This window comes from Schistocerca piceifrons, chromosome 3, assembly GCF_021461385.2.
Source record: "Schistocerca piceifrons isolate TAMUIC-IGC-003096 chromosome 3, iqSchPice1.1, whole genome shotgun sequence".
NCBI lineage: Eukaryota > Metazoa > Arthropoda > Insecta > Orthoptera > Acrididae > Schistocerca > Schistocerca piceifrons.
Window position 1 is genome coordinate 489,151,737 of NC_060140.1, and position 27,130 is coordinate 489,178,866.

At 36.5% G+C, this 27,130-nt stretch overlaps 1 protein-coding gene across 1 annotated transcript in view; it reads right to left on the reverse strand.

Annotated features, from left to right (window-relative positions):
* The window catches only part of LOC124788761, a 249,014-nt gene that overhangs the window by 82,754 nt on the left and 139,130 nt on the right, over positions 1-27,130 (reverse strand). The window contains exons 6-7 of the mRNA XM_047256044.1: positions 17,154-17,260; positions 5,556-5,667 (exon numbers count right to left, since the gene is read on the reverse strand). Of these exons, the coding sequence (XP_047112000.1) occupies positions 5,556-5,667; positions 17,154-17,260 (219 nt within the window). The remainder of the gene's footprint in view (positions 1-5,555; positions 5,668-17,153; positions 17,261-27,130) is intronic.

Genomic DNA, 27,130 nt, shown 5'->3' on the forward strand with positions numbered 1-27,130 from the left:
CTATGCTGTTGGTAGTAGCTTACCCGCACTCCTATTTTTTATTCATTATTAAACCTACTCGTGCATTACCCCTATTTGATTTTGTATTTATAACCCTGTATTCACCTGACCAAAAGTCTTGTTCCTCCTGCCACTGAACTTCACTAATTCCCACTATATCTAACTTCAACCTATCCATTTCCCTTTTTAAATTTTCTAACCTACCTGCCCCATCAAGGTATCTGACACTCCACTCTCCGATCCGTAGAATGCCAATTTTCTTTCTCCTGATAACGACGTCCTCCTGAGTAGTCCCCGCCCGGAGATCCAAAAGGGGGACTATTTTACCTCCGGAATATTTTACCCAAGAGGACGCCATCATCATTTAACCATACAGTAAATCTGCATGCCCTCGGGAAAAATTACGGCTGTAGTTTCCCCTTGCTTTCAGCCGTTTGCGGTACCAGCACAGCAAGGCCGTTTTGGTTAGTGTTGCAAGGCCAGATCAGTCAATCATTCAGACTGTTGCCCCTTGCAATTACTGAAAAGGCTGCTGTCCCTCTTCAGGAACCACACATTTGTCTGGCCTCTCATCCAGATCATCCAGATATCAGTTTAATTACTTAAGCATAGTTATAAAGCAATGGTTAGTCACTGGAAAATGGTAAAACATATTTTTCAGTACCTAAAAGGAACTACGAAGTTTGGTTTATTCTTTTCTGGAGGCTCAACATTGCTTGCCTTTGCTGATTATGGAGGTGATGTGTCAACCAGATACTTCACGAGCAGAGTTCTTACCCTGCAAGGAGGACCCACTGTTTGATGCACTCTGTGATGATACAATTGAATTCAAACTGCAATGTCAAAAAATTTTTATTTATTCAAACAGAATTGAGCAAAAATTGACAGAGTAAAATGATCAACCTTGTACAAAAGATTAGTGTTAAGGAAACGTTTATAACTATGTCAAAATCTAAAGGTGTAATGTCTTTGATGAATGTTCACTGAAAGGACAGAGAATTTTGTGAAAAATTAAAAATATTATGAAAAATAAAATATAGAAATGAATTTAAGTTATAAATGTACTGACTGTAACATTCTAAGGGTATTAGAACATGCAATTCAGTTAATCAAAATAAAATCATAAAGATAGGCAATCCACCGTAGGTGTTCAACTGCCAGTCTATTGGTTGTTCTTGGAGTGAGCAGTGCAAGGTAGGAAAGAAGAGAAAACCAGAGCTGTTACAGTCAAGCCTTGGCAGTGTACATATTGTGGTAAGCCATGTCTGGCAATGTTATCCTTAAGCAATAACAAATCAGAATGAAAGTGCTCAGTATTTGTTATGCCAGTGGTTTATAGTTCCTGAAGTAATCTCCAGTTTATTTTGTGTTGGAAAGCAAGAATATGGGACTGGTTTTATGGGATGGAATATGAATCTTATAATACAGAAAGTTAATATGATTACTGCAAGTGGGTGGTAGTTATTAATTATTTCCATTACTGGAGACATGAAGAGCCTATACAAATTTTCATACAACAAGCATCAGCTTCAACACTAATAAGGCTGCAATGAACCAGGCAAGACATTTTCATGTTAACAGTCTGTAGGAATGTATCAGAATGTTACAGTCAACTCCATGGTTTGCCTTAGTTTTAATAGTTTTGTTAAAAGTATTTGTTAGAATCATTGTCAAAAAGTAATATTCTGATCGACAGGTCCATGTCCATTTTGTTAAATGTAAATTTTGTGTCACTCTGTATGCTCATAAGATCATAGTGATTGGTGGTATAACAGTCTTGCAGTGCCATATAAAAGTAGCTTACAACATTAATTGTTTACTTTTAACTGAAAAGACAGGAAGTGTGGTCTCTTTGATATGCCATTGTAAAGTTTAATTTAATGAGATTTCTTTCCTTCAGATTTGCTTTACCAGAATATTAACTTTACATAATTTTCTACGTACAGCTGGCAGCCATTAAGCCATATAAGAATATCTCTGCTTCGATTTTGTTTCCAACTAAAATCGTTGCCACAAATGTTGTTAAAGTAAATTTGCTTGTGGCACTTATAAAGATGAACTGAAATAAAGTATTGAAATTGCCTCTTCAGAGCTGGCAAACAAAACAGTCATTGTAGACATAGTTTTCTTTCAGTGGGTCTGTTGTAAGGTAAGGCTACATAGCTGCAAGCTGTTTGCTAAAGGGGTGTGGATAAAACCAAATCCAGATAGGCTATATAAAGTTTTGTGTGTGTACTAACTTGTGTGGCTTAACAATCATGAAAACTGAACCCCATTATCCACATCTTGCTTTGGAGAGAAGTTTAAAACATAACTAGGTGCCTTGCTAATAACGGTATACTGTTAGAGATTGTTGTTAATATTAATAACAACTGTGTTTGTTGTGCAGTTTTAGTGAAAATGCTGTACTGAGCATACTGAGCAAACTAAAAGCTGGATTTTTCTGATGACACATAGTCAGTGCAGGAGGGGCAAAGGTCTTGTTTCTTGTAAGGCAGTCCCAGCAGGTAGCGGTACAGATGCAGGGGGCGTCGTACACCCGACCCCCGACCGCTAAATGAATTCATGTGATCAATGCTATAGAAGATACAGACATTATTCTGCTCTATTACTTTAATATTAAGCAATATTACCGAGTTATCCCACTAAATAATGTCAAGTTCATAGTTAAAAAGGATTTCTTTCCCCACTACATAACATTAAAAATGGTTCAATTACACACAATTCAGACATTTGAAATACAAAGATGAATCGATCATACTTGGATTCGGTGGGTTCAGTTACAACTCAAAAAGAAATGTCTAGTGGTAACTTCAGCCACTGAAGCACAATATCGAGCCTCTGACTCTTCAGTCAACAATTTAACACTTCAAAATTTTATGGAAAGCTTGAAACAGTTAGACTGGGATGAGGAGTACAGGGAACATGTTGCTAATTTAAAATTTAACCTATTTCATGTTACCTTTGTGAGTATATTTGAAAACAGTTTCCCTAATAAAACAGTTAAATATAATTGTAAGAAACCATCTAAAAAGCCATGGCTTACTAAAGAGATAAAAATATCTTGTAAACAAAAAAGGGAAATGTATCTTATCTTGTAAACAGAAAAGGGAAATGTATCTTATAGCTAGGAGGAGTAACGATCCCGAAACAATGAAACATTATAAAAACTACTACACTGTATTAAGAAAAGTTATTAAAAAGTCCAGAAGTATGTGCATTATGTCTGAGATTAGCACATCTGATAATAAAATTAAAACAATTTGGAATATTGTAAAAAGCCAAACAGGGCAACTGAGAGCACTGGAAGACTATATTTCTATCAAACAATGAAAAGTTTGTTAACAAAAAGTCAGAAGTAGAAAACATTTTAATAATCATTTTTTAAGTGTTGTAGAGAAAATAGGTTCCAGCTATTCATTAGAAATACAAGACAGTATCTGGAAGAGGCAGTACCTATGCAATTTGATAAAATTGAAATTCATCCCACCACTCCCACTGAAATTAGGAAAATAATCAATTCACTCAAAAGTAAAAGCTCACATGGAATTGATGGCATTTCCAACAGAGTACTAAAAGCTTGTTCCCAACAAATAAGTAGGATTCTCAGCCACATATGTAGTAGCTCACTGAAACAGGGAATTTTTCCAGATAGATTGAAATATGCTATTGTTAAACCATTGTATAAAAAATGAGATAGAAGAACTACCGCCCAATCTCACTTCTGACAGATTTATCCAAAACTCTTGAAACAGTTATGTATTCAAGAGTAGCATCACATATTTGTAAAAAAAATGAAGTACTAACAAAATGTCAATTTGGTTTTCAGAAAGGCTTTTCAACAGAAAATGCTATATATGCTTTCACCGATCAAATATTAAATGCAATGAATAACCAAACATCACCTACTGGGATATTTTGTGATCTCTCAAAGGTTTTTGATTGTGTGTATCATGAAAATCTTCTAGATAAGCTTAAGTATTGTGGTATGAGTGGGACAGTGCACAAATGGTTTAATTCATACTTAACTGGAAGAATGCAGAGGGTTGAAATTAACAGACAGATAGTCTACAAAAACCAGCAAAGTCCTCTAACTGGGGAGGTATCAAGAATGGTGCCCCAAAGGGTTCAGTCTTGGGTCCCTTATTCAGTCTTGGGTCCCTTATTGTTCTCAATATATATTAACAACTTGCCACACAATATTCATGAAGATGCAAAGTTAGTTCTTTTTGCTGATGATACAGGTATAGTAATAACACCCAAGAAGCAAGAATTGGCTGAGGAAATTGCAAATAATGTCTTTCAGAAAATTATTAAGTGGTTCTCAGCAAATGGACTCCCATGAAATTTTGAGAAAACACAGTTTATACAATTGTGTACAATAAATGGCATAACACCATTGATAAATATAGACTATGAATGGAAGTTGTTGCTAAGGTTGAATACTCAAAATTTCTGGGTGTGTGCATTGATGAGAAATTGAATTGGAACAAACACATCGATGATCTGCTGAAACAGTTAGATTCAGCTACTTACGCTATTAGAGTTATTGCAAACTTTGGTGATAAACATATCAATAAATTAGCCTACTATGCCTATTTTCATTCACTGTTTTCATATGGCATCATATTTTGGGGCAATTCGTCATTAAGAGAGAAAGTATGCATTGCATAAAAGTGTGTAATCAGAATAATAATTGGAGTCCACCCAAGATCACCTTGCAGACATTTATTTAAGGGACTCGGATATTCACAGTACCTTTGCAATACATATATTCACTTATGAAATTAGTCATTAATAACCCATCCTAATTCAAAAATAACAGCGAAGTGCATAGCTACAACACTAGAAGAACACTAGAAGAATTCACTATTCTGGATTAAATCTCACTTTGGCACAGAAATGGGTGAATTAGGGTGCCACAAAAATCTTTGGTCATTTGCCAAATAGTATTAAATGTCTGACAGATAGGCAACCAACATTTAAAAGAAAATCGAAAGAATTTCTGAATGACAACTCCTTCGACTCAATAGATGAATTCTTAGATATGAAGTAGTAACTAAAAAATTAATTAATTAATTAATTATTTTGTGTAAAGAAAACTTATGTTAAAGTGACACTTTCCACATCATTACAAAATGTCATATTCATGATCTACGGAACAAGGATTAATGTATGTATGTATGTACAATGTATGCTGGATACACTGCCTTGTGGAAAATGCTTTCATATGTTCCACATATTTTTTCCAACAATGCTGTATGCGTAATTACTCTTTGCTCAGTCAGTTGCCTGCCATCTCTTGTTCAAGTATATTATAAGTGAATAAGTTACATTAATTTTTACTCCTTTAAACATAACAAAGTAGTTACTTATCTTTAAAAGAAGAATTTATCAAGAATGTATTAAGTTTATAAAATTCTATGTACTTCATTAAATTAATTTGGTGTATGTGTACTTATCCTCCATTTCTGTAAAATGATTACTGGACAAATAAATTGGAAGAAGTTATTGAGTACATATCGTGGAAAAGAATGTAGATTCAGTGCACTTACATAGATCCTGTACATGGCTGGCATATCACCCCTATGGTTGCTGTCATACCATTTTCCAGGAAAAACATGTGAAAGGCATACCGATGCATTAAGTCCCAATCTCTTTTATTACCTGTATTAAATGGAAAAAAGATTAGAACACAATAATTTCACTTATAAAATCTGTTGTCAAGTAAGTGGTACATGCTGTCAGTAAACTGCTTAACTATGTCTGCACATTTGGACATCCTCGCTACAGGATAAAAGTCCAATGAAGGGTTATCTTCAAAGTTATCTTATCCCCTATATTACAATTGCACACAGAAATGCTAACTTATGGAAAAGAGATACAAGTGATTTAATACTTTATCACTTTTTCTTTAAGTCTTGGATCCCTAGATTAGAATTGTCAGAATTTACAAGTCTGTAGGCATACATACAATGTATTAGTGTAACTGCAGACAGACACATTTTTGTTGAACACTATAATTTTGTAGTTTTGCATTTGAATACTCTGGAGATAAATTAGCGTTGATACAGTTGTTGGCATTAAGTACAATTTCTTATTGTAAAATAAGGCCACGAAAGCTTTTTGAATGCTATAAAATGAAAATGAGAGGCAAGAGCTCTTTTTCTAACTTACAGAGCTGAAAAATCAAACTTTTCATTTATGTAAAGAAAACTGGTACAACTATACAGTGAATTTAAAAAATCTGTAGGGTTCTTCAAAATCTTTCAACAAAAGGTAGGTTTTCAAACTTTCAGCACATGAAAATGGCTACACTACTGATTCAAATTACCTCAAAATATTGGTAAAATATTTGGTATTCAAACATAGCCTGACAAAATAATAACTGTTATATTAGAAGGAGACAGAATGACAGTCTAGTATTTTCTTTCAGAGGCAAAATTCCAAGCAATGCTGACAGAAAGACGAAGTACTATTCCTAGATTTTGAAACATATATGATACTTCCACAGGATGCAAAGAGGAGACCACTCGGGAAGTCTGGAAATGAGAAGTAAGCTATTCAGACCCAAGGTTATATTGTGATGACACGGGGAAAAAAGAAGGAAAAGATATCAGAGAGAATATAATGCAAAAAGCAACTAAGGAAAAAAATCTGAGGAATGGCTATGGGAACCAGCACGACCCCTATTATGCCAACCTTTTCAAAGGCTGCAAGGCAGAGTCATTCTGCAGCACCTATAAACTGAACCCCCTGCCTTGGTACAGAGTTATGACCAACTTTGTGATCTGAACTCAAGACTGAAGAGCCTCAAGGACAAATTCCCAAGGAAATTCATGCTGTACTATGCACCACTTAGAGTCCACTGCATCTCATGTAGTACTATTCAATATATGTAAAATTTCCTTTGCTTCCTGTCTTCCTGTCTTCAAGGTATGTTTTAATAAATTATCTACTGATCCCTTGATTGCATAATGATGGGCTTTCTCTAATTTAAAAACAAAACAATAAACATGATTCGTGCCACAAGAAAAAAGGAAGTCAGTGAGTGAGAAACATATCTCAAAAATAAACTTTGGTATAAAAGAGCAATGCAATTTTTTTTACACTATCTTCATAGCCCCAAACAAATTTCTGAGTGAAAACTGCCTGGGAAAGGATGGCATACATTTAAAGAGGGGTCTATAACACACAAACACAAATGTTTACAGAAGCATGTAAAATCATTAGAAATAAGGGAAACTAATATGGGATGAGGAGGGGATTGTGAAACAGGAAACCTGATATCCACAATTTACATATACAATGAAACAGAACACAGAAAAACCACAAAAAATAATGAGAGCAATTTTAAATATTATGCAGAAAATTATAATGTAACAGCTAGCTCATGCAGAAAGAATGTTAGGGATGTGGGAGCTGCAACATTACCCCATAACAAGATAAGCAGAAACTGTATAAATTGGCTTGACTTATGGAAAAAATATATTACTGGAAATGTAAAACTAACAAGCCAAAAAATAAAGGTATGTAGTTCTTCACTGTAAATTCAAAACATCTATGCACTGTCAAATGGGTGCATAGACACTTTCATTGGAAACATCAGTGAACTCTTATGTATCACTCTAAGCAAAAGCTACTAGGTGAACTAAATATGAATACATTGCTAGATTCCAATGGCAGCAGGAAACTTCTTAACACAATTAAAATATGTGGATTAAACAAACAAAATATCAAATCCAACACCTACAACTGCAAACATCTGTACAAAAATAATCTCATTTTCACAAACCTATATGACTTTTAGTAGAAAGGAAAGAGCATAGTTGCAGCTCTGTAAGACAATGATGCAGTCAAAATACGATTAAATCAGAATAAAAGAAAAGGTACAACACATGGGGAAAAAGAAGACTACATAAACAAAACTTAACAGTTCTTAGGCTTACATATAAGAAAGAAGGATGCGCAATGTTGGAAAGAGATTCTTCAGTGGATCATACAATGACAAATTTTATAAACATCATTCCCAACTATAACATGGCCAGTAAAAAAGACTGATACCAAAACTAGCAATAAAAACAAAACAAAAAAAAATGGATAACAAGAAGCATATATATAACAAGTAATGATGAAAACTTCAAAGAGTATTACGGAAAATATAAAGGAATATATGACAAAGTACTGCAAGCAGCCAAACAAATAGATGCAAAAACTTACATAAGCAGTGCTGACAATAAAAGCAAGGCTTGCTGGTCTATTATAAATAAATAATAACATCTGCGATGAACTATACAAATGTTGGCTTGGTTCCTGCTTTCATGTGGCATGATTGGCCCCAATTGAACAGGTCTATCAGGAGGGTCAATATGGAGCTAGATCAACTGCTTCAGGTGGCCACTTTGTCAAGCTTAAGTTTGGTTCCTGTTGATGGTATTGGTAGGTGGGACTTCACAAGACATGGCCTGCATCTCAGTAGAAAAGGGAAGGGTAAATTTGCTGGGATGATAGCAAAATCTTTAAGGGGGAGGGCACTGAAAGCCTTGCGAGTACCTATTCTTTAGACTAAGGTCAGTGTCTAGTCATCCAACCTTGATTGAAATTAAGCTTAATGAGAAGCTCAGACAGGCACAAACTAGAGATGTTAAAATATCACGAAATTCTTATAACAGTACAGTGAAAAACAATGTTAGTATGTCACAAGATTCTCATAAAAGCACTGTGAAAAATGATGTTAGTATACTGCATCAGAGTATCAGAGGATTAAAAAACAAAGTCAATGAGCTTCTTGTTTGTTTAGAAGATTTAGAAATTGAGGGTGGAACAGATGCACTATGCCTGTCTGAACATGGAAATGGTAAATGTAGGTGGATATAAGCTTTCAGCACATGTAAGTAGAGACGCAGTGGAGAGAGGAGGAGCTGCCATATATGTTAAAATCTGCCATAGTGTGAAACATTTGGAAATTAAAAAATTTTGTATAAAGAAACATGCATAAGCATGTGCATGTTAGCTTAAACAAAATAATGGTACTTTTCTAATTGTAGCCATGTATAGGTCTCATTGGGAATTTTTCAGCTATTTTTTTAAAAACTTGGATTCTTTGTTGTGCTATCTGTCAGACAGAGGGAAGCAAATTATTGTTTTTGGGGATTTCAATGTAGATTTTCTGAAAGAGTCCAATAGAAAGCTTGACCTTGAGGTATCACTTGGTTCTTTCTATTTAACTTCAGTTGTTGATTTTCCTACTCAGGTGGTACAGGAAAGCAGGACACTGATAGATAATGTTTTTCTAGACCAAGATAAATTTAATCAACTAAAAACATCAAGGGCATTCAAATTGGTAATGAACACATTACATATCTGGCCTATGCAGACGACATTGCACTATTAGCATGCATACAAGAAGATCTGAAGAGAAGTATCCAGACCTTGGAGTTATTGGCAGCTAGGATCGGTCTACAAATTAGCTCTGAAAAGACAGAGTATGTGACCATAGGAAGAAAGATCCAGAACTCTCAAGATTTAATTGTGAACAACACCAGGTATAAACATGTGAAAGAGTTCAAATATCTCGGATCATTTTTTACAGAAGTAACATCAACTGAAGCAGAGATAAAAGCACGACTGCAGGCGGGAAACAGATGCTATCACTCTCTAGACCCTATATTAAAATGTAGAAGTGTCTCGCAACAACTAAAGCTACGATTGTATAAGACATTAATAATGCCAGTAGTACTTTATGGTTCTCAAACCTGGAGCACTCGAAAACAAGACCTTAAGTGACTGCTAACATTTGAAAGGAAAGTCCTCAGGAAAATATTTGGACCAGTCAGAGATCAGACTACTGGAGAATGGAGAAGACGCCATAACACTGAATTAGAAGAGCTGTACAAGGAGCCTAACATCTTGGGAGTGATGAGAAGCAAAAGACTGCAATGGGCTGGACATGTTGTTAGAATGGAGGTAACAAGATGGCCCAAAATCACAATGGACTGGATCCCATCAGGCAGCAGACCAGTGGGAAGACCTAGAAAGAGGTGGATCGATGGAGTGAGAGAAGACCTGTTGCAGCTGGGAGTCACGGAAAACTGGAGACAGATAGCAGAAGACAGAGATGGATGGAGAGCTCTAACTGTGGTGGCGCGCGGTCCTCTGGGCCTGATCGCGTGAAGAAGATGAAGAAGAAAAACTTTTCCTGTTAAGAATGGTCTGTCTCATCATGATGCATTGTTAGTTACAGTACATGATGGAGCTTCATACAGTAATGCAAAAAAGCCCTTCAAAATAGTGCATTCAATTAACGATTTAACAATTGAAAAATTTAGGGAAAGCTTGCAAGAGTTAGATGGGGATGAAGTGGACAGGGAACCTGATGCTACTTTAAAATTTAACCTATTTCATGATACCTTTGTGAGTGTATTTGAAAACAGTGAAATATAATTTTAAGAAACCATCTAAAAAGCCATGGCTTACTAAAGGGATAAAAATATCTTGTAAACAGAAAAGGGAAATGTATCTTATAGCTAAGAGGATAATGACACAGAAACAGTGAAACATTATAAAAACTACTGCACTGTATTCAGAAAATTATTACAAAGTCCAGAAGTGTGTGCATTATGTCTGAGATTAGTTCATCTGATAATAAAATTAAAACAATTTGAAACATTGTTAAAAGGGAAACAGGGCAACTGAGAGCACAGGAAGACTGTATTTCTATCAAATTCAACCAAAAGTTTATCATCAAGAAGTCAGAAGTAGAAAACATTTTAATAATCATTTTTTAAGTGTTGTACAGAAAATAGGATCCAGCTGTTCATTAGAAAATGCAAGGCAGTATATGGGAGAGGTAATACCTATGCAATTTGATAAAACTGAAATTCAAGATTGAAATTACAACAATAATAAAGTCACTCAAAAGTAAAATCTCACATGGAATTGATGGCATTTCCAACAGAGTTCCCAACAGATAAGTAGGGTTCTCAGCCACATATGTAGTAGCTCACTGAAACAGGGGATACTTCCAGACAGACAGAAGTACGCTGTTATTGAACCATTGCATAAAAAAGGGGATAGGACTGATGCTAACAACAACCACCGAACCTCACTTCTGACAGCTTTCTCAAAAATCATGGAAAAAGTAACATATTAACAAGTAGTATCACAAATTTGTAGAAATGAAGTACAAACAAAGCGTCAATTTGGTTTTCAGAAAGGCTTTTCAACAGAAAATGCTATATACGATTTCACTGTTTAAACATTGGATGGGACAGCGCACAAATGATTTAATTCATGAAACTTCGTGGCAGATTAAAACTGTGTGCCGGACCAAGACTCAAACTCTGCTGCAAAGTGAAAATATCATTCTGGGAACATCCCCCAGGCTGTGGCTAAGCCATGTCTCCGCAATATCCTTTCTTTCAGGAGTGCTAGTTCTGCAAGGTACGCAGGAGAGCTTCTGTAAAGTTTGGAAGGTAGGAAATGAGGTACTGGCAGAAGTAAAGCTGTGAGAATGGGGCGTGAGTCATGCTTGGGTAGCTCAGTTGGTAGAGGACTTGCCCACAAAAGGCAAAGGTCCCGAGTTCCATCCTCAGTCTGGCACATAGTTTTAATCTGCCAGAAGTTTCATATCGGCACACTCTCCGCTGCAGAGTGAAAATCTCATTCTGGATTTAATTCATATTTAACTGGAAGAATGCAGAAGATTGAAATAAACAGTACAGGTAGTCTCCAAAAATCAACAGAGTCCTCTAACTGGGGAGGTATCAAGGATGGTATCCCACAGAGTTCAGTCTTGGGTCCTTTATTGTTCTTAATTTATATTAATGACTTGCCACTCTATATACTTGAAGACGCAAAGTAAATTCTTCTTGCTGCTGATACAAGTATAGTAATCACACCCAACAAACAAGAATCAGCTGAGGAAATTGTAAATAACATCTTTCAGAAAATTATTAAGTGGTTCTCTGCAAATGGACTCTCATTAAATTTTGAGAAAACACAGTTCATACAGTTCTGTACAGTAAATTTCATGACACCATTGATAAATATAGTCTACGAACAGTAGTCTGTTGCTAATGCAGAATATTCAAATTTTCTGGGTGTGTGTATTGATAAGAAATCGAATTGGAAGAAACACATCAATGATCTACTGAAACGGTTAGGTTCAGCTACTTACATACACTGTTAGGGTTATTGCAAATTTTGGTGGTAAACATATCAGTAAATTATCCTACTATGCCTATTTATATTCACTGCTTTCATATGGGACCATGTTTTGGGATAATTCATCATTAAGAGAAAAAGTATTCATCGCACAAAAGTGTGTAATCAGAATAATAGTTGGAGTCCAACCAAGATCACTTTGCAGACATTTGTTTAAGGAATTCGTAATATTCATAGTGCTTTCACAATGCATATATTCACTAATGAAATTTGTTGTAATCAACCCATGAGTTGTGTAGCTAAAACTCTAGAAGGAAGGACGATTTTCACTATTCTGGGTTACATCTGACTTCAGCACAGAAGAGGGTGAATTATGCTGCCACAGAATCTTTGGTCATTTGCCAAATAGCATTAAAAGTCAGACAGATAGCCAACCAACATTTAAAAACAAATTAAAATAAATTCTGAATGACAACTCCTTCTACTTAATACATGAATTTTTAGATATGAAGTAGTAAAAAGAAGATAACAATTAATTATTTTGTGTAAAGAAAACTTATGTTACAAATAAACACAAACACACACACTGTTGCATTTCGAAATCTTTCCTTTGTCACTGTTGCATTTCGAAATCTTTCCTTGCGGATGGATATGTGTGTGTGTGCGAGTGTATACCTGTCCTTTTTTCCCCCTAAGGTAAGTCTTTCCGCTCCCGGGATTGGAATGACTCCTTACCCTCTCCCTTAAAACCCACGTCCTTTCATCTTTCCCTCTCCTTCCCTCTTTCCTGATGAAGCAACCATTTGTTGCGAAAGCTTGAATTTTGTGTGTATGTTTGTGTTTGTTTGTGTGTCTATCGACCTGCCAGCACTTTCGCTTGGTCACATCATCTTTGTTTTTAGAAAACTTATGTTAAAGTGACATGTTCCACTTCATTACAAAATGTCATATTCATGATCTATGGAACAAGTATTAATGTATGTATGTATATCTAAAAACAAAGATGATGTAACTTACCAAACGAAAGCATTGGTATGTTGATAGACACACAAATAAACACAAACACACACAAAATTCAAGCTTTCGCAACCCACGGTTGCTTCATCAGGAAAGAGGGAAGGAGAGGGAAAGACGAAAGGATGTGGGTTTTACGGGAGAGGGTAAGGAGTCATTCCAGTGCCAGGAACTGAAAGACTTACCTTAGGGGGAAAAAAGGACAGGTACACACTCGCACACACACACATATCCATCCGCACATATACAGATACAAGCAGACATTTGCCTTTACAAATGTCTGGCATGGAGGCCTTAAATCTGGGAATGAACATATTCATGTTTTAGTCCCACTGTTTAATGACACCCTTAAAAAATGAAAAACACAGATAACCACAGAGCAGTATACAGATGAAGTTAAAAAGGTATTTAAGTAAGCAATGTGTAAATCCATTAAATTGAAGAAAATTAAACTTTTGCAAGACTGTCTTTTTTATCTCCCTAATTAAACTTTAGAGATAACAATATTTTTCTGTTCTTTCATTAGGTGAAAATATTTAAAAAAATATTGAAGACAAATTTTCATTAACTTACAAAGTACAGGTGTGTTAAAGTTATGAAAATGATCTGCTTAGAAGAAGTGAATCACCATAACAACACTTGCCAGCAGCAGACAAACAAGTATGGAAATGTGTTCACTATGATTCATCAAGTAATACAGAATAGTATGAAGTTCATACTGCCCACATCATCTGTTGGTATAAAGTAGTACTGTTTCCACAGAGCACCAAACCTCAGCGGGTCTCTGAACAAAAAAGGGAGAAACTTTCTGTTCACAATGTGGTTTTCCTGAACACCAGAAATGGAAACATGCTCTCCAACATATATACACCTCATGTTACCCTTACTGACTTAATCTCTACTGAAACACCTCTTTTACCACAATGAGAGAATTTCATAATTTACTCTGCTTTTTCTTTCCTCCTCCTCCCATTTCCTTCTCTATGGTTTTTTCCCTTTTTCCTCCTATTTCATGACTGCATATTTTATTCCACTTTTCATATCTCTTCCTGTTTAATTCATCTGAATTTATGCTCACATCTGTCAATTTTTCCCCATTAAGAACAGTGTTTTGAATTCTATGTGCTAGGAAGTCCTGAATTCAGTCACAAATCTGGGCTGATACTCAGTATGCTTGTACTTTTGTTCAGTAAATGTTAGAGCAGAACTGAATTGAATGTCTTCTGAAGTCAAGCAACAAGCCCTTGTCTGCTGTGCTCTGGATTTCAAGACAATCTCTGGTTATAGAATCCATACTGAAGTTTATAGTTGAGATTTTTTATTCTCCAATAATGTCACAATGCATGAGCATAAAACACATTTTATATATCTACAAGAGATTCAAATCAGTGATACATGCCTATAATTATTTGCATCTGTCTGATGAACCTTCTCAAAAACAGGAATGACCTGCACTTTTTTGCAATTTTCTTTGGTACCATGTGTTGCTCCAGCAACCTGCAATGAACTACTGTTTGAAGGAAAGCAGATTTTTCACAAACTCTACTTAGAATGTCACAGGCATCTCATCCAGTAAAGATGCCTTTCCACTAATAAACAGTTTTGGTTGATTTTCTATTACATGACTGTTTATCTCAATATCTGCTATTTAGGAGTTCCTGTGATGGTTGAAAGGATGAGCCATTTTCAGATCTCCCAAGGTGAAACAATTTAGGACAGAATTCAGTCATTCAGTCTTCTTTCAGTCATCTTGCATTTCAGCACTGGTAACTGGTACAGTGACAGAGTGACTAATAAATGATTTTGGTTTGCTTACTGACTTACCTATGAGCAAATCCTCAAAGGCTTTGTAATCAGTTCAGTTGGCAAAATTTTATGTTCAAATTCATTGAACACTTCTCAGATTGTTCTCCTTGTCTTTATTTTGGTTTTATTCAGCTTTTACTTGTCAACTAGTTTTCAACTTCTCTTTTTGATCCTAGAAACTTTGTAACCAGGTTATTGAACCTTGGTGGATCATTCCCATCCTTCACAACATTGTTCAACACATATTAGCCTAAGGAATATTGTAAAATGCTTTAGAATTATGTCTGCTATAGCCCCCCTCCCACCCCCCTCCCCTGCCCAATCCTCAGAGCCTAACATTTGATTATGACTGTTCAGATATTCTGCAATTTGTTTTCTGTCACTCTTGTTAAGCAAAGATATTTTCCCATTTTTCTTAACATCTCTTAACACCTGTAGTCACTGATGCTATAATAGTGTTGTGGTCCCTGATGTCCTCTACAGTATGTGATTCAAAATGGTAGGGTCTATTAGTTAATAGGAAACCTAAGACATTGCCTTAATGAGTTGGTTCCCGTAACTGTCTGTACAAAGTAAATTTTGACAAGACATTCAGAACAATCTAAATCACTATGTGATCAAAAGTACCCGGACATCCCAAAAACATGCGTTTTTCATACTAGGTGTGTTGTGTTGCCAGCTACTGCCAGGTACTCCGTATCAGCAACCTCAGTAGTCATTAGATATTGTGAGAGAGCAGAATGGGGTGCCCAGCAGAACTCACAGACTTCGAACTTGGTCAGGTGATTGGGTGTCACTTGTGTCACACATCTGTAAGTCCACCCCTGGTAGCTGAATGGTCGGCATGACGGATTGTCAATCCTCTGGTCCCGGGTTCAATTCAGAGCTGGGTCGGGGAATTTTCTACACCCAGGGACTGGGAGTTGTGCTGTCCTCCTCATCATCCTATCATCCTCATCGACTGCAGGTCACCGAAGTGGCATCAAATTGAAAGACGGGCACCCGGTGAACGGTCTGCCCGACGGGAGGCCCTAGCCATATGATTAAATTAAATAAATACATCTGTAAGCGAGATTTCCACACTCCTAAACATCCCTAGGTCCACTGTTTCTAATATGATAGTGAAGTGGAAATGTGAAGGGACACGTACAGCACAAAAGCATACAGCTCAACCTTGTCTTTTGACTGACAGCGACCACAGACGGTTGAAGAGGGTCATAATGTGTAATAGGCAGACATCTATCCAGACCATCACACAGGAATTCCAAACTGCATCAGGAACCACTACAAGTACTATGAGTTATGCGGGAGGTGAGAAAACTTGGATTTCATGGTCAAGCGGCTGCTCATAAGCCACACATCACGCCGGTAATTGCCAAACGACACCTCGCTTGGTGTAAGGAGCGTAAACATTGGATGAATGAACAGTGGAAATATGTCGTGTGAAGTAATGAATCATGGTACACAATGTGGCAATCTGATGGCAGGGTGTGGGTATGTCAAATGCCCAGTGAATGTTATCTGCCAGCAGTAAAATTTGGAGGCCGTGGTGTTATGGTGTGGTTATGTTTTTCATGGAGGGGGCTTGCACCCCTTGATGTTTTGCATGGCACTATCACAGCACAGGCCCACTTTGATATTTTAAACACCTTCTTGATTTCCACTGTTGGAGAGCAATTTGGGGATGACAATTGCATCTTTCAACACGATCGAGCACCTGTTCACAATTCACAGCCTGTGGTGGAGTGGTTACACAACAATAATGTCCCTGTAATGGACTGGTCTGCACAGGGTCCTGACCTGAATCCTATGAAACACCTTTGGGATGTTTCGGAATGCTGACTTCGTGCCAGGCCTCACTGATCGACATTGATACCTCTCCTCAGTGCAGCACTCTATGAAGAATGGGCTGCCATTCTCCAAGAAACCTTCCAGCACCTAACTGAACATATGCCTGCAAGAGTGGAAGCTCCCATCAAGGCCAAGGGTGGGCCAACACCATACTGAATTCTGGCATTACCGATGGAGGGTGCCGTGAACTCGTAAGTCATTTTCAGCCAGGTCTCTGGATACTTTTGATCACATAGTGTATGAAAAATAGGCAGATTAAAGTAGAAAAAAATGAATTTATTTCTGAACTAAATTACAATATTTGGAATCATACAAACCATGACTATGATCTCTAAATGCTTGCATATCTTCTTTATAAGTCTTTCCATTAACTTTAATAACTGCATTCATAGAACCCATTTGTTCATAATGTGACTGATGAGCCCTGGAAGTCATATAATACGTTTTTAACATTTTAAAATGTTAACCTTTAATGTAAAACTCATTTATGTTTTATTATATCTTCTACTTTAAGCATTATGACTATGAATAAATGAAACGAGCTATGGTATTTCTCTGGAAATGTAATGAACACATTCATCTATACAGTCAGATCAAGACACTGCCTTTCTAAGTGCAAAGCAAGCAGAAATGCATATTCATTGTTTTATCCATGTAATAGTGCCACATCGTTTGCTATTCATCTGGATACCTAGAAATTTCACACATGGAGCCTCACTCATTAGTTTCTACTTCAGGTAGTTGTAGCTAATTTTTATTTGTTTTCTGTTTCATTATCCTGCTGGCTGTGTGTGGTATTGGTGTGTTTGGGCAACATAAGTGAGTCAAATTATGAACCTTGTGGTTCACAATATGTTTCCTTGCTAAGAATTTAATTTTATTCCTGTGCTGCCATTAGATAATGTGACACTCTGGTTACTGTTATTGACTCCATCCATGGAATGGGGGTGACTTTAGTGTCATAATGTGTTAGCTTCCCCAGTAAAATTTTACTACCTACATTGCCAAGGTCACAAACTGAGCAGTAGTTAAAGGATTATTGTGAAAAATATTGTTCAATATTCCATTATAAGCTAACTTATCAAACATTTTTGTAAATATGGTAGAGAGGGGGGTGGGCCTATAAGTGGAGCTCATGAACTTATCTCCACTTTTAAAAATGGATTTACTACTGCATATTTCAGTCTTTCATGAAATACAACTTGACTCATTGACTTTTTAGAAGGGAACTCAAGGGTGGCACTATCGAGTTTGCACAATATTCCTGTACGTTGGTTGAAACACCAGCATAGCCAACAGAGTTACTGCTCTTTAGTGAGTTAATCAATTTTGACATATCTTTAACAGCTGAATCAGGAAAACTAATGTATGCTGATGGATTATGCAATACTTGTCAATGTAAATCTAATTTTTCTGCTTTCTACAGTTCACTTTTTTCCTTAATTTTCTATTGCTATTAGAAAGAATTAATTGAATTTGGTGGACAATGATTTGAATGTGACATAATCTGTCTTGTAGCTTCTGTCATTGGTGAACTCAATATCATTGGCCTTACAGATTTTATTCATTTCATGTTTAATGAGGCTATAAATTGCCTTTACTTTGTTCTTGAAATGTTGTGATTTTATGCATTATTCGTTTATCCAATAGAATAAATAACGGAAGTTCAACTTGTGAAGAGCTCATATTTGAGATTATAGATAGTCAGGAAAATATGATGGAGTATTATTATTAAAAATTCCTACAGCATCTTCTTATGTTCTTGAAATGTTGTGATTTTATGCATTATTCGTTTATCCGATAGAATAAATAACGGAAGTTCAACTTGTGAAGAGCTCATATTTGAGATTATAGATAGTCAGGAAAATATGATGGAGTATTATTATTAAAAATTCCTACAGCATCTTCTTATACCCTAATAACTTTTACACATACAAGTACATACTGTTCAGGCTGGCGTAAAATATAGCAAACAACCTTTTTTGGGAAAATAAAAATTTGCTTCCCATTTAACTCAATGTATTTGGTACTTCATGATTCCATTTTTTAAAAGTCAAACTTGATACAATATTAATTTGTGGCACAGAAAACATTTTATAACTGGGCCCTCTTATCAATCACCAGACACGTACCAAAATGTAATTGAAAATGTCTAGGAAACGACAGCTTCTAATATATATTTTGCCTAATTATATTGTCGTCATTGCAAGAGATTTAACTCATCCAAAAGTTAATTATGATGGTAACAGTACTGTAGTAGGTGGGTGTAATAAGACATGCAGTGAAACAGTAATAAATACTTTCTTGGAAAACTACATATAGAGGATATTTCAAAAGCCCACTACTTATGGACATTTATGAAGCACATATTTACTTCAATACAATTTATTTCTTGAGCAATTAGGAAAGTCAATGATGTATATATTATTGTCAGTGGTGTTTAGAAACAGTTGCAACCACTAAAACTAAACAATCCCCAGGGCTAGACTAAATCCTGGCTAGTTTCTATACAGAATTTGCAGGTGAGTTAACCCTCTGTTAACTGTAATAATATTATTCTGATGCCAGCATAACTTCAGAGTAATACACTGAGAATAACTGATCTAGGGGGCATTTGTAAATCATCAAGTACAAAACTAAGTAGAGACTCAACAGTATGAAAAGGACACATTGCTGCCCAATATCAACCAGCGACTCCTCCTATATACATAGGGTATAAGAACAGACCCACAAAATTACAGACCAATATCCTTAACATCAGTTTACTATAGAACTCTTGAGCATATTCTAAGTTTGAATATAAGAAATTTTCTTGAGATGGAAAAACTTCAGTCCACGAATTAGTGTGGATTTAGAGAAAGCATTTCCTCATGTGAAACTCAGCTTGCCGTTTCCCCAAACAGTATTCAGCATACCGTGGATGAAGGGCCACAGGCAAATCCCATATTCCTATGTTTCTAGAAAATGTTTACAAAGTGGCCCACTGCAGACTGTTAACAAAGATTTGAGCATATGGAATAATGAGAATAGGTTCTCGTGGATGTGAGTGGCTGGAATATTTTTTAAGTAACAGAAGCCAGTACATTGTCCTTGATGGCAAGTATTCAGAGATGAGGTATAGTCAGGAGTCCCCCAGGAAAATATGATAGGACCACTCTTCCTCTCTTATTGTGGGAGTATGAGACTTTCCAGATATTTTGTAGCCAAAGTTTGGAAATAAATAATTTTGTTGAGTGGAAGTGAAATCTCGTACTAATGTTGAATATAAATGAACAAGCTTTATTGGTAGAGTTATATACATTTTTGTTATCCAGAATAATTGTTCAGAATATAAAGTTTTAATTATTATCTAAGAAGATATATTAGGGGACAAGTCCTGTTTTGTGAAGTTTATTATATACATGAGGTATTCTGCTGGTCTCTGTGCCATTCGAAAAGAGTTAAGGATGTACTTGGAGTCTTGATGGGCAAAGTAGTCAAAGGCAGCAAAGAGTCTTCTGTGCCAGCTGTGCTGTCAAGGAATAACACTGACCAGAAGTTTATGCCAATAATGTATATGTACAGGTACTGAAAAAAAAACCACTTATTATTCTTTGCCCAGAAGGTCTCCTGTAACAAAATACTTACCATATAATATGCATTGTACTTAAAGGCACATTAAAAGCCTTAAATTATCAGAGTTGCCAAGTCCTGGTTTTTAGTAAAGTACTTAAAGGCACATTAAAAGCCTTAAATGATCAGAGTTGCCAAGTCCTGGTTTTTAGTAAAAATTAAATTAATCTGCAGGGGTAAGATAGTATAAGAAGATATTTACAAGTCGAGGGTTTCACAGACTTCTTCAAGCTGAAGGTTACAATGAGGTAACTTAAAATACATATGCAGAAAAAACTGTGGCTCTTTGGTTGATTCTGGGGGCAGGGGACCAAACAGTGAGGTCATTGGTCCCATTGGATTAGGGAAGGATGGGGAAGGAAGTCGGCCATGCCATTTCTATGGAACCATCCTGGCATTTACCTTCAGCAATTTAGGGAAATCATGGAAAACCTAAATCAGGATGGCTGGACACGGATTTGAGTCATCCTCCTCCTGAATGCAAGTCCAGTGTACTAACCACTGTGCCACCTTGCTCAGTGTGGCTCTTTGCTGATGACACTGTTGTGTATGGGATAGTGATGTCTTTGAGTTATTGGAGGAGGATACAGGATGAATTAAACTGAATTCCTGTTGGTGAACTTTTCTAGATGTAGAAAAATGAAAGTTAATGCAGACAAGTAGTAAAAATAATCCTGTACTGATCAGGTACAGTATCTACATCGACATCTAGATCTGTAGTTTGAAAACCAGAGTGAATGTCCCATTGTACCAGTTATTAAATATTAGGGTTTCTTCCCATTCCATTCCACATATGGAATGCAGGAAGAATGATCATTTGAATGCCTCCGTGCATGCTGTAGTTACTCTAATTTTTGTCCTCACGATCCCTATGTAAGTCTTAAATAGGGAATTGTTGTATATTCCTAGAGTAATCATTTAAACCAGTTCTTGAAATTTTTTTAGTAGACTTTTTCAGTATCTCTGTGACACTTCCCCACAGATCAAACAAATCTGTGACCATCCATGCTGCCCTTCCCTGTATACATTCAATATACCCTGTTGGTCCTATTTGGTTCGTGTCCCACACACTTGAGCAATATTCTAGAACCAGTTGCACAACTGATTTGTAAGCAATCTCCTTTGTAGACTAACTGCACTTCCCCAGTATCTTACCAATAAACTGAAGTCTTTCACTTGCTTTACACATGGCTCAGTCTATGTGATCATTCTATTTCATATACCTACAAAGTGTTACACCCAGGTACTTCTAAGAGGTGGCCGATTACAAAAGTGACTCATTGATATTATAATGATAGGATACAACATTCTTTACATTTTGGGAAGTGTGCAACTTTATATTTTTGAAAGTTTAGCACAGTTACCAATCTTTGCACCACTCTGAAATCTTATCAAAACGTGACTGAATATGTGTGCAGCTTCTTTTCAGAGAGTACTTCATTATAGATAACTGCATCATCTGCAAGAAGTCTGAGGTCACAATTAATATTGTCTGCAAGGTCATTAATATACAACATCAACAGCAATGGTCCCAAACCACTTTCCTGGGGCATACCCTAAGTTTCTTCTGCTTCTAATGATAACTCTGCATCCAAGATAACATGCTGCATCTTCTATACTAAAAAGTCCTCAATCCAGTCATGAATTTCATTTGATATATCATATAATCACACTTCTGACAATAAACAAATGCTTTTCAGAAATCAAGAAATACTATCTCTGCCTGACTGGCTTGATCCAGAACTTTCAGTATGTCAGGTGAGAAAGGTGCGAGCTGGGTTTCACGTGATTCATGTTTTCAGAATCTATGCTGGATGGCAGCTCAGAACATGTTCAGGATTCTACAACAAACCAATGTTAAGGATGTTGGATGGTAGGTTTCCCCCCCCCCCCCCCCCCCCCCTCAAGAACTTGCACAGTTTTTTGTGCGAGGGATCTATGATAGTTTATAGTTATAGGAGAGAGGCTAATCAGCTGCAACTTTACTGTAGAATCTGATAGGGATTCTATCCAGGCCTTGGAGTTTTGTTCAGTTTTAACAATTTTAGCTGTTTCTCAACACCAATGACAATAACACTTATTTAACACATCTTTTCACTGGTAAGAAAAATTAAATTGGGGCAGTTCTCTTGGATTTCCTTCTATTATAGTGGTCATTGAAGGCTTTGTGGATTGCTCTCTTGACAGCCAAATAAGTTTTGTTCAGCATCTCTCCTATGCTTTGTTTTACAACTATTATGCAGTACTCTCTGTTTCTTTATGGTGATTGTTTATGACAGAGGGGGTTCCCATATGGACTATGTTAGTATTAGTGCTGTGTCACTTAACACAGTCATGTTGATTAAATATCTAGGTGTAATGTCTACATCTTCAAAGAATAAGGTTTCTTAGAGAAAAGTATAGAGATTTTAAATTATTTTTTTTATAACTTCAATTCAAACTTCCTACAAAGTTTCTCAGAACTCTACTTAATTTTATAACACACTTTACATATGTTTTATGTAACTTTTATATAATATTATGAATATTTTCAGGTCATTTTATGATAATTTGGTTAGACTAATGGGAGCATGCTCTAAATGTAGGAAAATGTAAGTTAATTCAGATGATTAGGATAAATACAATAGTAGAGGTATGCATCCTGACACAGTCATGTCAATGTAGTCAATCTAATGTGCCGTTGTGAAGCAATATGAAATGGAATGAGCACAAAAGATCAGTGGTAGAGAAGACAAGTGGTTTGCTTCAATTTATTGGGAGAATTCTAGGAATGTGTAACTCATTTATAAAGGAAACTGTATATAGAACAACTAATTTGACCTATTGATGAGTACTGTTCAAATGTCAGGGATCCACACAAGGTCAGATTAAAGGAAGACATCCAAAAAATTCAGAGATGTTTTGTTATATTTATTATCGCTAGGTTCGATCACTATGAAAGTATTACAGAGATGCTCCATGAACTCAAATGGGAATCCTTGGACAGAGGACAACATTCTTTTTACAAAACAGTATTCAAAAAATTTAGAAAATTGGCATTCGAGGCAGACAGTAGAATGATTCTACTGCCATCAGTATACATCTCACAAAAGGATCACAAGGACAAGGCAAGATAATTACAGTTCACACAGAGACATAGACAGTCACTTCCCGCTCACTCTATTAGCAAGTAGAAAAGGAACAGAAATGACTATTAGTGGTACAAGGTGTGCCATATGGTTGCTTGTGGACACTGTATGTAGATTTAACTGCAGATGCAGATGTAGACCACCGGACATATGTGCTAGTTTATTACTCAGCTGGTAGGCAGTGTCATTTTATTTTATTATAGCTTATTAGTAAAACCTGGAATTTGTTAACGTTTAATCTTTCTTTCCTTATGAGCCATTGTTCACCAGTGCTAAAGTCCCAAACATTCTGATTCTAGAAATTTAAATTTAAGTTTGGATTTTTTGTCACATAGTTGAGTTTACAAAGCAGACATTGTTTTTAATATTTTACTTCATTTTTACATTTTTTATATTTAACACTCCTTTATGACACAACAATTCATTCTTTTAATGTTGGCAAGAATGAACAATGTATGAGCCTCTAGAGAAAACATAACAATGTTGCTGGAGAATGTACTTAAACACTCTGTAAATGAAACGATTCACCTGCTTTTATCATTGTCGTTTCACTTACGGTTGTTAACTGTTATCAGGTATGTGTATTGAAACAAAAATATCAAAATTTTGTATCAATTTTGTGCCAAACATAATGTCTGTTTGTGAAATACTGATATTCACGTGCCAGTTTTTTTTTTTTTTTACTTTGTTTTTGAAAAATAAAGGAAAATATGAAAATCCATGTTCCAGTTGTTTCAGGAAATGTTGGAAGATTTTGTCACTGGAAATATTTGTTTGTCAACAGATGTTCCCTCACTTTCGAGAACCTCTGTGTGTAGAAAGTCATACACAACGATAGCTCTAACATGGTTATACAACAATTTTTGTACATCTTCAAAGAATCAGATTTCTTAAATAAAATACAACAGTTCTAAATTCATTATCTTTGTTATAACTTTAGTTTTGACCTCCTACAAAATTTCTCATTACTCTACTTCACTTTATAACAAACTTTACATATGTTTCATATCATTTTTATGACAATTTATTGATATTTTCAGGCCATTTTGGTGATAATTTTTGCTGTATTTTAGGTCATACATATCCAGGAGCTTTTTCATTTTCACACTTAATGAATTCTCATTAGGGAAACTGCCCCCCTTCCCCCTCCCCCTGCCACTTTCAGGTGAGTTAATTTCGTTATTAACTGTAATGATATTCTTCTGATGCCAGCACAACATCAGAATGATACACACAGAATGGCTGATCTAGGAAGCAGTTATAAGTGCTATGTCTGATTGTCTGATAACAGCATCACTGCCAGAAAACTAAGTACAGAGATCACAGTATGAAAAGGACAGAATGCTACTCACCACAGATGAGGCATAATGTCACAGACACAAACAATGAAAACATTGCTACACTTTTAGCTTTCAGACAAATGGGCCTTTTTCGGAAAACGCACACCCACACACACTCAATTCACACACATGTGGTTACTGTCTATGGCCGCTTGGGCCTGACAGTGCCTTGTGCCTGTGCTGATGTGAGCAGCAATCCATGGCGGATGGTGGGTTAAGGAGGAGGCATGGGATGGGGAGGGATAGCAGTGTAGGTGTGGGGGAATTTTGTGCTGTTGCTAGAGCAAGCAGAAGTTTTAAGCATGTGAGTGAAAGCTATATGGGAGAAGAGGCAACAAGCCACGTAGTTCCTTCCAGACCACTAGAGGCGCTAGGGGTCAAACGAAGCTGGAACTGACCAATGAGAGCTGTCCAATGGCGGTTGCTGATATTCTATCATCTTGCTCTGTATGAAGTCTACAGTTACAGTTGTCTTTCTATTTGTTTCATATTGACATACTACTGATCTTCATTATAAACAGTTTTTTTTAGTTTAAATTTCATAAAATTCACCATGGAACTGAAGAGATTTCCTGCTGAAAATATGTCTACAATTAATCCTAAGGTAAGACATTTAATTTTCAGTAAATAATCTTGTAGGCTATAAATGAAATGTATTCTCTTCCATTGTGAATTAAGCTGTGTGATTCCCATTTGTTTGTTTAAATAGTTTTGATACGTCTGTAGTAATTTTATTTAATGAAGAATTTTATGGGTTTTTTTCCAGAATATTTAACACAACAAACTGACATTGAAATACTACTGTAAATTACCTGGCTGTTGATCTGTATATTATGTGGGTTCAATGGTGAAAATTAGCAACAAGCATTTCCACAGGTTCCCAAAACAACATCAAGAGTTGCTTCTGAAGTGGAAAAGTGTTTGTAAGCTGTCACCTGATGTGAACTGTGCTACTTATTTTGCTTGTGAAGATCTTTTTTTTTTTTTTTTTTGTGTTTCCAAAACATGTCTGACAGTCACTGCTCAAGAAAACATCAAAAATAGACTTGTAAACGAACACACTTATATTGATTTCTGTCAACATATAAAAGCTCCAGGATGTTTTGTGCATCATAGAAACCAGATGCAACACCTGAAACTGACAGTAAGACAAAACAAGCCTGTAGTGTAAATAACTATAGCTAAATAAAACTGTAGCAGCTAAATTGGACTCCAAATATTCCTGAGTAATAGGTTTGTCACTGCTGTATTGCAGTGTGTGATAGCTGTGTTTAAAGTATTTTATTATGATGCTAGCCAAAACAATTACATAGCATGCCCAGAAAACTGAGATAAGAAAATTAAAAGCAAAAGAAAAAACCTACAACAAACATAAACAAGGAGGAGTGCAACCCGCAATGTTTAACCTTTTTTAGTTCACCTCCATACCACTAGAGGCACTGCTATTGGTCTGTTTTTCCCTCTTGTAACACAGCAGTTTCACTTCTCTTTTCTTGTTGTTCTGTGGCTTGTTTGGGGCAGGATAGGGCTGCTAGGAGTGGGGAAAAGACTAGTAGGTGCATTGATGGAACAGAAAGTGTGGACAGTTCTGGAGTGGCAACAGGGAAGGGGGTGGAGAACAGGGACTAGCAAAGGCTGCAACCACGGCAGGAAGGGAGAGTTCCCACCTGTATGTTTCAGAAAAGCTGGTCTCAGTAGGAAGGACCCAGTGGCACTGGCTGTGAAGCAGCAGTGTATCCCAGCCTCCTGACTGCACCTAGCAGTCCTGTACCCACTGTAACCTGACTCGTTTCTACAGCAGTACAACACTTCCCCATCCCTACCCTGCTATCCTCCCTTCTCCACTCCATGTCTCCTACTTACCCCCCTACCCCCATCCACCCACCAAAGATTGCTGCTGATGTCAGACGCAGCCACAGCCTGCATTTGGACACGCGCGTGTGTGTGTGTGTGTGTGTGTGTGTGTGTGTGTGTGTGTGTGCGTGCGTGTGATTGTGTGGTGGGTAGGTGGAAGGGTTTGTGTGTGTGTGTGTGTGTGTGTGTGTGTGTGTGTGTGTGTGTGTGCATGTGTGTTTTCTGCTTCTGAAGAAGGACTTTTTTAAAAGATAAAAGTATTGTGTCTGTCCGTGTCTAAACACCTCCTCTTGCAGTGATTAGCAGTCTATCCTTTACATATTGTTGTGTGTGTGTGTGTGTGTGTGTGTGTGTGCGTGC